General features: G+C 42.5%; 1 protein-coding gene across 4 annotated transcripts in view; it reads left to right on the top strand.

Moving 5' to 3' along the window:
• Window positions 1-9326, top strand: part of LOC122527361 (amyloid beta A4 precursor protein-binding family B member 1-interacting protein) — a 223836-nt gene extending 214510 nt beyond the window's left edge. For all 4 annotated transcript variants that reach the window (XM_043651472.1, XM_043651470.1, XM_043651471.1 and 1 more), the window contains 7 exons: window positions 2658-2828; window positions 3372-3527; window positions 4782-5015; window positions 5154-5383; window positions 5706-6368; window positions 6684-7058; window positions 7188-9326. In XM_043651472.1, coding sequence (XP_043507407.1) covers window positions 2658-2828; window positions 3372-3527; window positions 4782-5015; window positions 5154-5383; window positions 5706-6368; window positions 6684-7058; window positions 7188-8570 — 3212 coding nt within the window. In that variant the 3' untranslated portion in view covers window positions 8571-9326. The remainder of the gene's footprint in view (window positions 1-2657; window positions 2829-3371; window positions 3528-4781; window positions 5016-5153; window positions 5384-5705; window positions 6369-6683; window positions 7059-7187) is intronic.
• Window positions 9327-13964: the final 4638 nt, after the last annotated feature.

Here is a 13964-nt window from a genome sequence, read left to right as displayed (position 1 = left end):
AAAACAGAAAATTCATTGTGCCTCATAAACGAAGACAGATAGGACATATTTTTATACGACTTTTTTTAAATTATTTTTAGGCGTACAATCAGATCCTGAAGTAGGTTTACAAGTTACGAAACACCCTGTATAGCTGGTTTGAGATGTCACACACAATTACGCGTACGTTTCAGCCGAAGACGCGTTGGGAGAATTGCCCACACGCGCGCCCTCGTGTGTTGCACTCGCGGTGGAATGTCCGACGCCTTCGCGCGATTCGCAAGAATTTCATTCTGAACTGCTGCTCGGTTAATTGCTAGTCGTATTATGAAAGGAGGGCAACACACTATGAACGTAACTCCTCTCTTCCCGCGGTGAAATCATCGCGGCAGGCGTAATTCTTGGGGACAAAGCAGACACTGATCGAAATGTTCCAAGTTCTGAGTAACTTTATCACTCGAATTCATCGATATTGTCTTAGTGTTTTCGCCTTTAAATATTTAATTAATTTTCTTTAATAGAGAATATATTTGGAGATAAATTATACTTTGTTAAGAAAAATAATATGCGTGTTTTATTGTGTGTTATTTAATTAGTAATTGTCGAAAATTTGAAGTAAATATACGAAGATAGGTAGGAGGATATGGTAGTTATTTAGTTATAGTCGTTTCATCATTCAGGTATGTCTCCGTTTTATTTAAAGTAAACCTTTTTTAGTCTTACGTTAAATTGTATAAAAGAAGCTAGCACTCGTCGATTTTCGAAATATCAATTTTTGAAAAAATGATAGTTACCTAAATTTGAGCATGTAATTTTCGTCATAAATTTCCAATTCTTTTTGTCAATAAAAAAAAAAAAAAAAAAAGAGAAAAACTCGTACGAATCGAAATTTCTTTTTTGTCAAGTAGGTCTTGAGAATATTGCTACAAACTTTTATCTAGTAGCCTTCAAGATATTTTTGCTACCGGTTTTGAAAGTTTCAACTCCGAGAAAAACGCTTTTCAAAAAAGTTTCAGTTATCTGTTACCATTAAACGTTAAATGACAAAAAATAAGTCGATTATTTCCTAGAGTGTTCTGGGAGAATCCTAAGCACAGAATATTTTTGGAAAATCGTTTTTTCTTGCTTTGCAAAAGCTATGTAATCCCTTCATGATAAGAAGCAGATCTTTGATGTGAAAAACGTAAAAAAATTCGTTCTGAATTTCTCGCACTACCTACGTCTTCTTATAAGAAAGAAGAAAATAAAATTTAAAAACACCTAAGCGAGAACGATTACAATTATTTTATCTTTGTCTTAAAAAGAAAAAGATTGAGGATTTGGCAGGCAGCTGTGTAAATGCCGGTTGCATAATCCGTTTAAATAATTCCTACTGTGAGAAGGGGGAGGAGAGAGAAACAAAAAAAAAATCGACAGTTGCCTCATCGAGCACTGGCTAATTTCGTTAATTATCTTAACGAGCTCGATATTATCACGTGCGGGTAACGATCCACGATAATTATTGCGTTACACGTACGAGGATATTCTTCGAGCCTTCGAGGACTGTATCTTGAACGTTTCGTACGCAATAACTTCCTGGAAGATCGTTTCAAGAAGGGTTGTTGCTGCCACAAACTAAGAAGCTACAAATTCCGGCACGAAAACGTTTCCTGGCTCGAAAGGAACTTATTACCACCGAGACTTATTAACGTTGTAGAAATGTAGAAGGAACGCGAGCCGAAAGACCACCGAGAGAAGGATATATATATTATCCTTCTCTCGGTGGTTTTAACAGAGGCACTATTAGGCGCAGGAAACATTAAAAGATGTTAATCGACCGAAACGATGAAAAGTATTCGCGAAACGAGGCGAGAAACAAAATTGAACCGCTAACAGACGAGCGCGAGTAAATTCGTACCGAAGACGAATGATCGACGAAATAAATACGCGTCACAATCGTAAATATATTAAATAATTAACTTTTTAGAAGATAAGCTCAAGTGAAACGAAAGTGAAAGTAAATGAGTGCGACCTAAAGTTGAAAAAAAATTTCACATTGGATCCGATCACGTAGATCTCGAAGAACGATCAATCCTTCACTTGTACAATCGAAACAACAATTTTTCGAGTTTTAACTTAAAAAACGGTAACGAAACGCGCGGCTTTTCGGTTATTTTTCTCGATCGAAAAACAAAAATATTCATTTGACCGACGAACAATAAAGTCCTTCCAAAATTTCCATGAACAGTCATCGGTCGGTTTACCGGTTTACGATCTACGCGGTGCAATTAAAACCGTTCGTTTCTTCGTCAGCCAAGGACTTTCGCTTCTCAGCGTTGCACGAGGTCAGGTACATACGAGGCCTCGTTTCACATTCGGGGAACACGAACGTGCGGCTACCAGATGACCGTACAATCGTGCTGATAATTAAAGGGGAACTGGTTTCATCGTTGAATCGTTCATAATTCGTGTCCCGGCCATTAGCAGTTCCTCAGCGATCGTAATCGTCGAACACGATCCCTCTTTTAGCGTGACAATCGCGAGATGTTTGCTTTCATGCTCTCTGGCATCGGTAGTTCTTCTTTTTCTTATTTTCTTTTTCGTTCGTTTCGTTCTTTTTCATATTCGATGGGGTGATGTGTTTGCGCCGAATGGGCGATTTTTGCAAGTGATTTTGAATCGAATTTGTTTTGTCGCAGATTCTCAAGATGTCGATCTGGACGCCATCCTCGGCGAGCTGTGCGCTCTGGAGCGTCGCTGCGACGGCGACATCGCCTCCACACCGGCACCCGACTCGCAGAGACAGAGCCGACCCAACAGTACCAGGATCACTGCAGGAGACAGTACCGATATCGGCAAAAACGAAGGAGGTATTTCGTTTGTACAAAATTCCACTTAATTGCAGACACTCTTCGCGCTAAAGCGAGGCGAGTGTCAATTTTTTAAATGGACTCGAGCGCGATTAGATTATCCGATAGATGGAAACGATCGCTGGCGATATTAAAAGACATTTGTTTGCTATCGCAGATCGTTCTTCAGGATAAAAATTGTTGTCGCACAGAAATATCAACTTTCACAGCTCTATGATTTTTTATTTATTAGTCTGACTTGCTAATCTTTACGTAAATAACAACGAGCAGAATTCTTTGGAGTGATAATACGGATGGAATATTAAATAATATTTACAGTTAAGTAACATTGAAGTATACTAAAAATTTATTAAATGAAATTTATCTCCTACTCGGCTCGAAGTCATTCCTACTTCAAACATTCTCCTACTCGTCGTCATCCAATTTGCAGAACCGCTCGTGTACCACTAGGTAACTGAAACGGTTACTCCAGAGTTGTAATTGCGAGGATGTTTGCACTTGTGCCCGTTGCATTGTTTAACAGCTGTCAAATATTTGTTCCAGCTATGCGCACCGATAGCCCTGACAATGACAGCGCGTTCTCGGACACGGTGTCGATGTTGTCCAGCGAGAGTTCCGCGAGCAGCAGCGGTTCCGGGCACAAACCACCTCAGACCGCCATGCACACAGGTCCCCAGCAGCAATCTCACCAGCTCATGGGTGAGTTTCGATCTTTAAAATTGTTAAAATCCAATATTCTTCTCCGATCGCGAAGTAAAGTCGTTGTCAATGTGTTTAAATGTATTTTGTTCAAGTCCGCTGATCTAATAACAACGTTTTAGACATTTTTGTTAACATTTCTGTTATTTAAGTACTTATGATTTTATTATCGAACCTTGCTTTCGACAAACTTGTTTTTGTATCATCTACCAGCAATTTGTTTACGAAGCATCAGTTCAAATAAAAATGATACAGTATTGAAAATAATCATTCAGCGAAATTTTGCTGATTATATCTCTAATATGCATATTTCTAATGTATAATTCAAAGCAACCATTAATTGCAGGTTTGCTGGAACAAGTATACAAGAATTAATGATACGTAGTTTCAGTTTCTGGAAAAATAATATTTTCCGCCATTTTTTAAATTTTTAGTAAGAAGCAATAAGAAGTCCAGTTTTATGTGAATTATTCCGAATTATGAGTGTCAATTGACTCAGGATAAACCTTCAAAAATTTTTTCTTCCTGTTTTCACTAGAGTTTTCACTCTAGTCGTTTTTTATTCAGACGTTATACTGTTATACATCGCATCATACATCAATACCACAAATTATAAAAAAAGGAAGGCTAGATTTACAGTCGAGTGCAAAGGGTTAATTTTGGCAAATTTATTTTCAGAAGATAAATTTTGTTTCATTCGTTGCACTCGTGTCCTTTGTAATTATGAAATTTTCATTTATAATGGAGAGTTGTATATTTTAAAGTATTACGAGATTTCTTTTTATTCATATTTTATAATTGCATTTCAATCTAAAATAATAAACTTTAATATTATATTAAATAATATTATAATTAAATATTAATATTAATAATATAATTAAATAAGTAATATTATAATTAAATAATTTATATAAATATTAAATAATATTATATTTAATATTATATTAAACCTTAAAAATTATTATATTTAATATTATATTAAAACTTAAAAATTATTTTCAATACCTTAATAATACTTTAATACTTTAAATTGTTAAATTATAATAATACCTCCAATCTAAAATAATAAATTGAAAATTATAAAAATCTAATACTTCAAAATCGTTGGCATAAAAATCTGGAAGCGAGTGTCTACGGAAAGCTTCTATTAAAAGCACTAACAAGATTAGCTTCGAACGTACTTGCTCGCTATGAGGAGCTAGCTGAATAACCTAGATCGCTGGATTTTCAACAAGAACTTTTTTTTCTTAAAAGACGCTGCGAGCCGAGCCAAGGCAGAGAAGATCCGCTTGGCGTTGGAGAAGATGCGCGAGGCCAGCGTTCAAAAGCTCTTCATCAAAGCGTTCACCTTGGACGGCAGTGGTAAAAGCTTGCTCGTCGACGAGGGGATGAGCGTGGCACACGTGTGCAGGCTTCTCGCTGACAAGAATCACGTGCCAATGGATCCAAAGTGGACGGTGGTCGAGCATTTGCCTGATCTTTTCATGGGTAAAGACGTCTTCCTTGCGTTATTATCTTCATAAAGAATAGAAAANTTGCGTTATTATCTTCATAAAAAATAAAAAAAAAAAAAAAAAAAAAAAAAAGAAAGAAAAGACATCTCAAGGTAATGATCTCATTTTTCAGAGAGGGTATACGAAGATCACGAGTTGCTGGTGGAAAATCTTTTACTGTGGACCAGAGACTCGAAAAATAAGCTGCTGTTCGTCGAGAGGCCAGAGAAAACTCAGTTGTTCCTCACTCCGGAGAGATTCCTCTTGGGCCCGTCCGATAGGAGCAGCGGCGAGTACGACGATCACTCGCGTAATATCCTTCTGGAGGAATTTTTCTCGAGCAGTAACGTCGGCGTGCCGGAGGTAATTAATTAATTGGCTGAAGTGCTGTTGATTTGTTACACGTTACACTCGCGACTCTATTTTATCAGGCCATTGTGTTTTATCAGAAATTACGAGAGCAGAGAGATAACGTTTTAATGCACGATACGAATCACGTGTACGGCAGTGAGCATGTAAATAAATTTTTGTTACACGATGATCATACACTATCGCCATTCTGTGTATAAAATAATAATTCAAATTATGGTACAATCGCTTCGGCTTTAATTATATAAATCGTTTCAATATTCAATATTCATTAAGTTTGTCAATTGCTAAATTTATTATTGTATCGATTATCTAGGTCGAGGGACCATTGTATCTGAAATCCGATAGCAAGAAGGGTTGGAAGAGGTACCATTTCATTCTCCGCGCGTCCGGCCTCTACTATTGGCCGAAGGAGAAGGCACGCACAGCGCGCGACCTGATTTGCCTGGCGACGTTCGACGTGAATCAGATCTACTACGGTATCGGCTGGAAGAAGAAGTACAAAGCCCCGACGGACTTCTGTTTCGCTGTCAAGCACCCTAGACTGCAGCAGCCGAAGTCCACCAAGTACATAAAGTTCCTCTGCGCCGAGGACAACGCGTCGTTGGAACGATGGATGGTCGGGATCAGGGTGGCCAAGTACGGTAGACAGTTGATGGAGAATTACAGAACATTGGTCGACGAACTTGCCCAGGAGGATCTCGACATGCTGGCCCACGCAAGATCATGCTCCGTCAGCTCGATCGCCGTGCCGGCTCAGAATCAAACCCAGTACAACACCACGAACGAGAACGCTCGCCAGTTCACGGAGAACTCGAGGCACAACGCGGAAGTGGCTAACGTCAGACAGTACGACGGCCAGAGGCAGAGCTACAATTCCGAGCAGCGGCAAAGTTACAACAACGACGGCAGGTTGAGCAGAGCCAGCAGCTCCAGTTCCAGCGGGTGTCTTTCCGACGGAGCGCCCAGTAGTTGCGAGGTGATTAGACAGATTTTCTCTAGAGATCGGTGATCTATCTAGACATCGAGTCACGCGATCTCTTTATTCAGTGGCCGAGGAGTCAATCTACAGAGTCAGTCTTTAGACTTTAATCGAAACGTTTGTTCCGTTAGAGAAGCAAAGTAGCTTTTTAGAAAAAGAAAGGTACTGTAGGTTTTTGATACGTGTACGAGTGTATAGAGTATATATACCATTTCAGAGAGACTAGAACGTTCTCGAACCAAAGCCTGAACTTATTTACTTTCGTAAAGTTGAATGGTCACGTCATAGGTTCATTTTATTTCGCGGTTTCAGGTAGCTTTCGAGTGTGGCGAGTTCCCGACGGGCACGATAAAAAGGAAGCCCTCGATGAATCCAAAATTGCCCCTAACGTCGATCACGAGACAATTGAAGGAAGTGGGCGAAACGGTTCGCGACGAGCCGGACTCTTGCCCGAGTCCAACAAGCTCGGGTTCTGGTACGTTGACCAGAAGGCACAGTCGAAGAAGGAGCGGTACCGATTCGGATGGATCCGGAACATTGAAGAGACATCACCGTTCTGGTAACGCGACTCCGGTCAGTCCTGTACCGCCTGGCACGCCGGTCAGAGAAAGAGCAAGTCCAATGGGATGTAACAGATCGGAGAGTCAGGAATCAAAGACACCGACGAGCCCGATACCGTCGTGCATGGTGAGTATTTGTCGCTATTAAATTTGAAGGTTTAGACGAATAGTAAGAGCCATGCCATCGAGTAGTAAGAGCAATCATCAAGGTAACTATTTTGGAAAAGGATGACACGAAATTGTGTTACTTTTGCAGATGGATTCGATCACTTCGTTACCACCACCGCCGTCACCCTCGAGAGTCGCGGAGGAAACAGAATCCGACAACGAGCCACTTCCTCCACCTCCGCCAGAGATGTTCCGATCGAACCTCTCCCTGGACTCTCTACCACCGCCTCCAGCACCTGGTGAGCTGCCAGTGTGCAACACTCCAGAGCTCACCGGTTCTTCGTTGAGCCTGGCGTCTCTCCCTCCGCCACCGAGTCCATTGGTCGGCGAAACAGGAACAATTCGACGCGCCAGACCCAAGCAGTCGACGCCTACGAACTCGATAACTCCCGAGAGCACACCGACGCACACGTCGTCCAAACCGTCGACCAATCAACAGATGTACTCGAACGCGAGCAACTCGGCGATACAGAACAGCCAGAGCTACAGTTCGAACGCGCCAAACGCTCATCACGCGAGCAACGCGGCGAACTCAGTGCCCTCTCCGCACAGTTCCTACCCAGGCTCCAGCGCCAGCACACCGACCTACGCTCCGAGTTCACCAAACTTCGCCTCGCCCCCGCCGTTCGTTCCTCCGCCTGCTTACGGATCCCAGCAACAGCACAGCAACACCAGTTCCAGCCTGACGAGGCAAAATTCGAAGGCAGACTCGATCTACGGGACCCATCCGTTGGTCCACCAGCACAACACGGTCCAGCCGATCAGGCCAAACCCGAACATGGACACGGTGCGACGAAGTGCCATGAAGCAAGGCTCGAGCCATTACGCGGCTCCTCCTTATCTCGCGGAGCTGAAAGCTGCCTCCAGTCCTCAGCCACAGCGTAGGGTGACCATTCAAGAGCCACCGACGTCGCCCAAGTCGAAAACGGGAACAGGCAAGAAGATCACGTTCAATCTTCCGCCACAGCAGGAACCAGGGAGCCCAGCACTGCCGCAAAGGAAGCCGATGCCACCGAGAAGGTCGGACAGCACGAGGCTCACGTCTCCAAAGAAGCTCGCTGCGTCCGATCAAGCGCCGCCCGGTGATTTCTTGAAGGATCTTCAGAGAGTGATGAGGAAGAAGTGGCAGGTTGCGCAGAAGTGTAAACTCGACTCGACCACCACTCCACACGAGGTGCTCGGCTTTCGCGATCCACCGCCCGCCGTGGCCGATTACAGAGAGACCAACGTGTCCAATTGGGTCCAGGAACACTATGGGGCCGACAATTTGTACGAGAATGTGTACGCGACAGATCCGCACGCACCGGTGGAGTACGCGTCGAGCCCAGCTAGGCAGTCGACCGTCAGGTTCGCTGACGAAAATCGCAGCATCAACATCGTGAACGCGATCGCCAGTAAAAGGAGGCCGCCACCACCGCCGCCGAAAAGGGCGGAAACCACCCACTTGACCACCACCAGGGCGATGCACTGACAATAGCAGATACTTCAGCCCCATCCCGAAAGGCGATGGTTTTGCTGTTTGTGCAGCTGGTGGAAGGGCTAACAGAGAGCGAAAGTAACACTCTTCGCTTTCTTCTCTGTGATTTGGTCATCGATTTTTTCCAACATCCTATAATAATCGTTGACCGTCCTCCAACGTTGTTACGCCTGTCCGTTATGCCTTTCGAAACAGGCGGCGAGGAGGAAAGCGGAAGATCGACGACGATTATCCTCGAAGAAAAGTTCAAGCTTGCGTGGAATCAGCTTTGAGGCTTGACCTGGAGAGATCACCTGTGGTGTCTGTCTGGAAAATTCAAACAGCCGCGGCCCGTTTTTCTAGGATAATCGATGTACAATCGGTAGGGTGCCGAGAACGAGGAGAACAAGGATCGATCGATACTGCCAGAGTGAAACTTCTTTTTAACGACGAGTCTTTTGGTATATCGCGGTATATCGGAGCTATAGCAGATATCAGCTTGTCACAGAGTATCGATCGTGATTTCAGCATCAATCTCAGCGCCGATATCTCAAGTCCATAGGGCGCGAGGGAGAGACAAATACTGCCGCACATATTGACGATGTGATATAATAAGTCTTAAGCTGCTGACTTTTTTTCGTTGTCCCACCGGAGACACCGGGGGCCGACGGTTGTCGATTCGCGAGCGATTTCGATCGTGATTTTCATCTCGATTCCGCCACCAGCTCCGCGACTCTTCTCGGTTGGTGGCGGTCGAATTTAGAAATAAGAGGAAAAAAATAAATAAATAAATAAATAAAGAATGGGAATATACGCACGAGATTCGCGGTCGCATTTTTGTGTGCAAGTTAAATAACGCAGAGTTAACTAGGCTTAGCTAAGTATCTCTGGTATCTGCTGACGTGCGTTTAGGCGAGAGACGGATGGACGGTTGTTTTTCTCTTTTCCTTTTTTTTCTTTTTTTTTTTTTTTNTTTTTTTGCGTTACTCCGAAGGAACGATCGCATCGTGACGCGAATAGAACGAATAGGTAACCAGATGGTAATTTTTTGTTACTTGGTGGAGAAGGTGCTTCTCGAACGCGTGAAATGGAGAATTAGATACCGTTCCACAGAACCCTACACACACACACACACACACACACACACACACACACACACACACACACACACACACACATACACATAAGATGAACACGTACTGCGTTTTTTAAAAGCCTCGTGCATAGGTGTGTATGTATATAAATGAAACACGTATGAGCGTTTATATCAATATATCGACTTTTTGATGCTGTATGTTTAGATGATATCGTACGATATATGAAATATCCTCTACGACGTGTAACGCATAATCTATTTCGATGGGCCTCGATCGTGAACTTTAACGCGTGACGCTATTTGCTCTTCGTCGTCGAGGTTATTACACACACGCAACAACACACACGCGGCACAAACACACACACACACACACACACACACAAAAGAATACACGACCAAGGAATTTGTACGACCAACATTAACGATTGTTACGCTGACTCTTTCAAGATATCACGCTAAAGATATATCTCGTTCGTGAAATTTTCATCTCTTCTTTCCCGTTCTCATTTCGCTGATTCAACCGTCGAAACGATGATTCGAATCAATGAAATTGGAACGTGGCTCTCGAGAAACTTCGAAGCGATTGGAATAATTTCGTCGGCGGCTCATTGACTCGACGAATCCCAGGGAACACGTGGACCTCGAAACCTTATTGCATTAATATTTCGTCGATGTATTTTTACTGACCGTACGTGTTGATCATTTGTCCCAATGGCAACGAGAACTCAGTGTCGTTTCGTTGGGACAATTTGTTACGTCGGTAATTTGATGCGCGAACGATCTTTTACCTAGTTCGGCTCGCTATTTCCACTGGTCCACGTATCTGAAATTCAGAAGGTAAATCGAGAACGATCTCGGAGAGCATTCATCGACTGTTCCATTACACCCATACCTGTTTCAATCATTCGTATCAATATGAACCGAGAGCAGACACGCTCTACTATATCGTTTTATACAACCATATCGATTAAGAGCAATACGAGAACCTGTAGCACTCGTGTGTGTGTGATCGCCAATGGGACTTTCGAACGCAAACGGGCCATCAAACAATCGAGCGATAACTATTGTAACTTTTTATATATCGAACAGGCTATAGCGAGGAACACGAGGCTGTTTTACATTGAGCGAAAGCGGCGTGACGTCTTTCTCGTGCGTGAGCGCGAATTTCCTCTCTTCAGCGAGAAATACGACAGCGAGATCCCCGTATCCTCGTCGAGTACGCGTTCTACATCCGCGGCTCACGCTTCGAGGAAGAAGAATTAGAATCGACGAACCTCGAACGGAGTCTCGCCGAGTCGAGAGAGAGAGAGAGCTTCTTGCGACGTTATATATATATATATACTGGAGGAAGCGACGAAGATGCGATATTTTCTACTAGCCGATTTTGAGACGAGGGAGCTAGGGCGTCGAAGCGAGACTTTTTCACGCGTATCCAGTGCCTCTCCTGGTGAGCTTCTTTTCTAATAATAAAAACCGAACAACCGACACGCGAGACTCCTGCAACCATTTCCCTGTGTGGAGGATCGTTCGCAACGGACGAAAGGAATCCGGGGTAGGGTTTCGAACGTCGATTTAGAATGGTAATCGTCTACCGTGCACGCGGTCCAATTAAACTGAACCAATAATAGTAACACTAATGATATCGATAACAAATGTTCTCTCGTTTTCTTTTTTTTTTTTTTTTTTTTTCTCGGGGACTAATCGTAACTATCGACCTTAACACGTGTTGACACGACCATCGCGCGTGTCCGTGTCTTTTACAGACTTTTATGGGACTCGCGTTTCTACCGATCGATCGATCCCTGGCCGGCTTTTTCCGCGTTCGGGACGGTCTGCTCGATCATTGACTAGCACCACGTGCAGCTCTTTCGACGCAGTTGCTCCAGATTGAAAAGGAGAACTAAAATACAATACGATTCGAAAGGAAAGAGGATGCAAAGTGACGAAAACTCGAAGAAGGCAAACTTTTCCATTGGATGAAGCAAAAGGACTTATCTCGAATTCAAGTGAAGTTTCTTTATTTTTCAGCTGTATTTTCGATTAGGATTTTTGGTATCTAGCGTAAGCAGTTGTAGAAAGAGAGAGAGAGAGAGAGAGAGAGAGAGAGAGAGAGATTGTTTTTCTTATAAATAAAATCTCCGCGAGGATAGTTTTTTTGTTTTTTTTTTTTTTTTTTATTAATTAAATCGAGCACTTATGTAACCCACACGATTCGAGCGACGTTTCTTGCAAATGCTTGTAATTATTTTGTAAGGCCCGATTTATTTATTTTAATTTTTGTATATAATAATTGTGATTCTAAAGTTGGTACAAATATTGAATAAAAGTATGTAGAGAAACGAGCACGATGTTTTTTTAAGTTTGTGTCTTGATCTGACGCGTGATGAAATGGTGGGACGTTTTCTTTTTAATCAGAGAATCGGCAGTCGGCTAAACGTTTGGGTTACAAAGGGCAGTTGCAAGGGCGTAGAAGAACATATTTAACACAAAGCAAAACCATTATTGTCATTAGCAGAATGGAAGGAATCTGCGAAGGATCGTCAGAAATTTTTGATACGTTTTCTACTAATCGTCGATCGCTTGACGACACTTTTGAAAGAAGTTGCCTTTTCTCCGGAGCAACCTCGCGCGCCACGTGGTCCCAGTTTCTCGGAACTTTTGTAAGAACAGCCGGCGCGCCGGCGTGAAGCAAACAACTCCTTTTTATACCCGTATACACTTTAAGGAACATTAATCGAGCTAAATGACATGGAAGAAAGAAATAGAACGAAAGAGAGAGAGAGAGAGAGAGAGAGAAAGAATGCGAGAGAGAGAGAGAGAAAGAGCGAGAGAAAAAGCATGTCGACAAAACAGAGCAAGCAGGTAGCTTTAGCGGTAGATTGCGTGCTTGATCGTTTCCGTAGCGCTGATGAACGCTGATTTAGATTGGACGCCACGCGCTTCGATCGATACGGGACTTATCACCCGCGATTTATCGATCGAACATCACGCGAAGCGATGGAAAGCTACGACGTCGCACGACTGCGACGTCGATCGACTGGAAAATCCCTTGCTTTTTTTTTGGTGGAAAAAAAAAAGGGTCGAGTGCAATTGTCGAGGAACTTGCAAACGGGAGAGCTTGATGCACGATAGTGAGTGAGAGAAGGAGGTTCGAGGATGGTGTGTTCTTAACGATGACAAGACGAAGGAAAGAGAGAGAGAGAGAGATACCACCGTATCGTCGTACCATACTAACATTTTCGTTTCTTCTTTCTCTGATACCGAACTATACCCTGTGTTGTACGTACGTAAATACGTTTTTTGTAAATATTGTAACGAACGGACAGAGAGGCAGAGTGCAAAACGACGGGCTGAGAGAAATGAAAGATGTTTTCGAAGGGGGTTTGTTGCGAGACGCCTGGCGATCGATTTTAATAATAATAAACGCACTATTTATGACGATGAGGGGAGAGCGTGATTTTTCGTTTTTGTCGCGCACCGCATCGAGGGGACAGAAGGAGAACGAATTGTAACGCGGGAGGGCGCGCGAGAAAAAGAAAAAAGAAGGGAAAAATAATATAGAGAAAGGGAGAAGGTCCAGGTCTTGCGAACGGGGGGCTCCACTGCGTTTCGTTTGATTTATCTGGTTAGCTGGTTTGGCCGACGAATAGAAACGGGGACCTTTTCGGCAACACCACTGTGTTTGCATCTTATCGATTTACGATTTCTTTTAAGTCATAACTTTTTTCCTTTTTTCCTTTTTTTTTTCTCTCTTTTCTTTTCTTTAGAGGTTAGACCCGTTTAATGGTTGTTTCTCTCGCTATTTCTTGTCTTTCTCTCTACTTTTCTTCCTGTCTTCTTCTTTCTCTGTCTTTTTCTTTTTTTCTTTTTCTGGACTTTTTCGCGACGTTGAAGAAAGAAAGAGGGGAAAATAAAGAGAAAAAGAAAAATAAATGCGACAATATCGATTAGGTTGGAAAGATCTATCTCGACGCCGATTGTTTTTTTTCTTGTTTTTTTTTTTTTTTGGATATATCGACACCGGATGGAAAAGGAATAAAACACAAAGAAGAAGAAGAAAAAAAAATGCAAGCAGCAGTTGAAATATTATAGGTATTATATTCATGTTTTTATGTAAATAAATTTTTGGTATATTTCAACCGATCGCCCATTTTCTTACCCTTTTCGCCATTGCCATCCTTCGAAAAGAAACTACGAGGTAGTTTAATCTTATCTAATTCTTTTTCCTAGTAACACTGTTCGATATCTTTCGATATATTTATTTAATACTTTTAATTTAGATTCCAGATAGAGGAACCAAAAAAAAAAAAAAA

This window comes from Frieseomelitta varia, unplaced genomic scaffold, assembly GCF_011392965.1.
Source record: "Frieseomelitta varia isolate USP_RPSP 00005682 unplaced genomic scaffold, Fvar_1.2 scaffold_215, whole genome shotgun sequence".
NCBI classification, from domain to species: Eukaryota; Metazoa; Arthropoda; class Insecta; order Hymenoptera; family Apidae; genus Frieseomelitta; species Frieseomelitta varia.
This window is presented reverse-complemented; position numbering and strand designations above follow the sequence as displayed.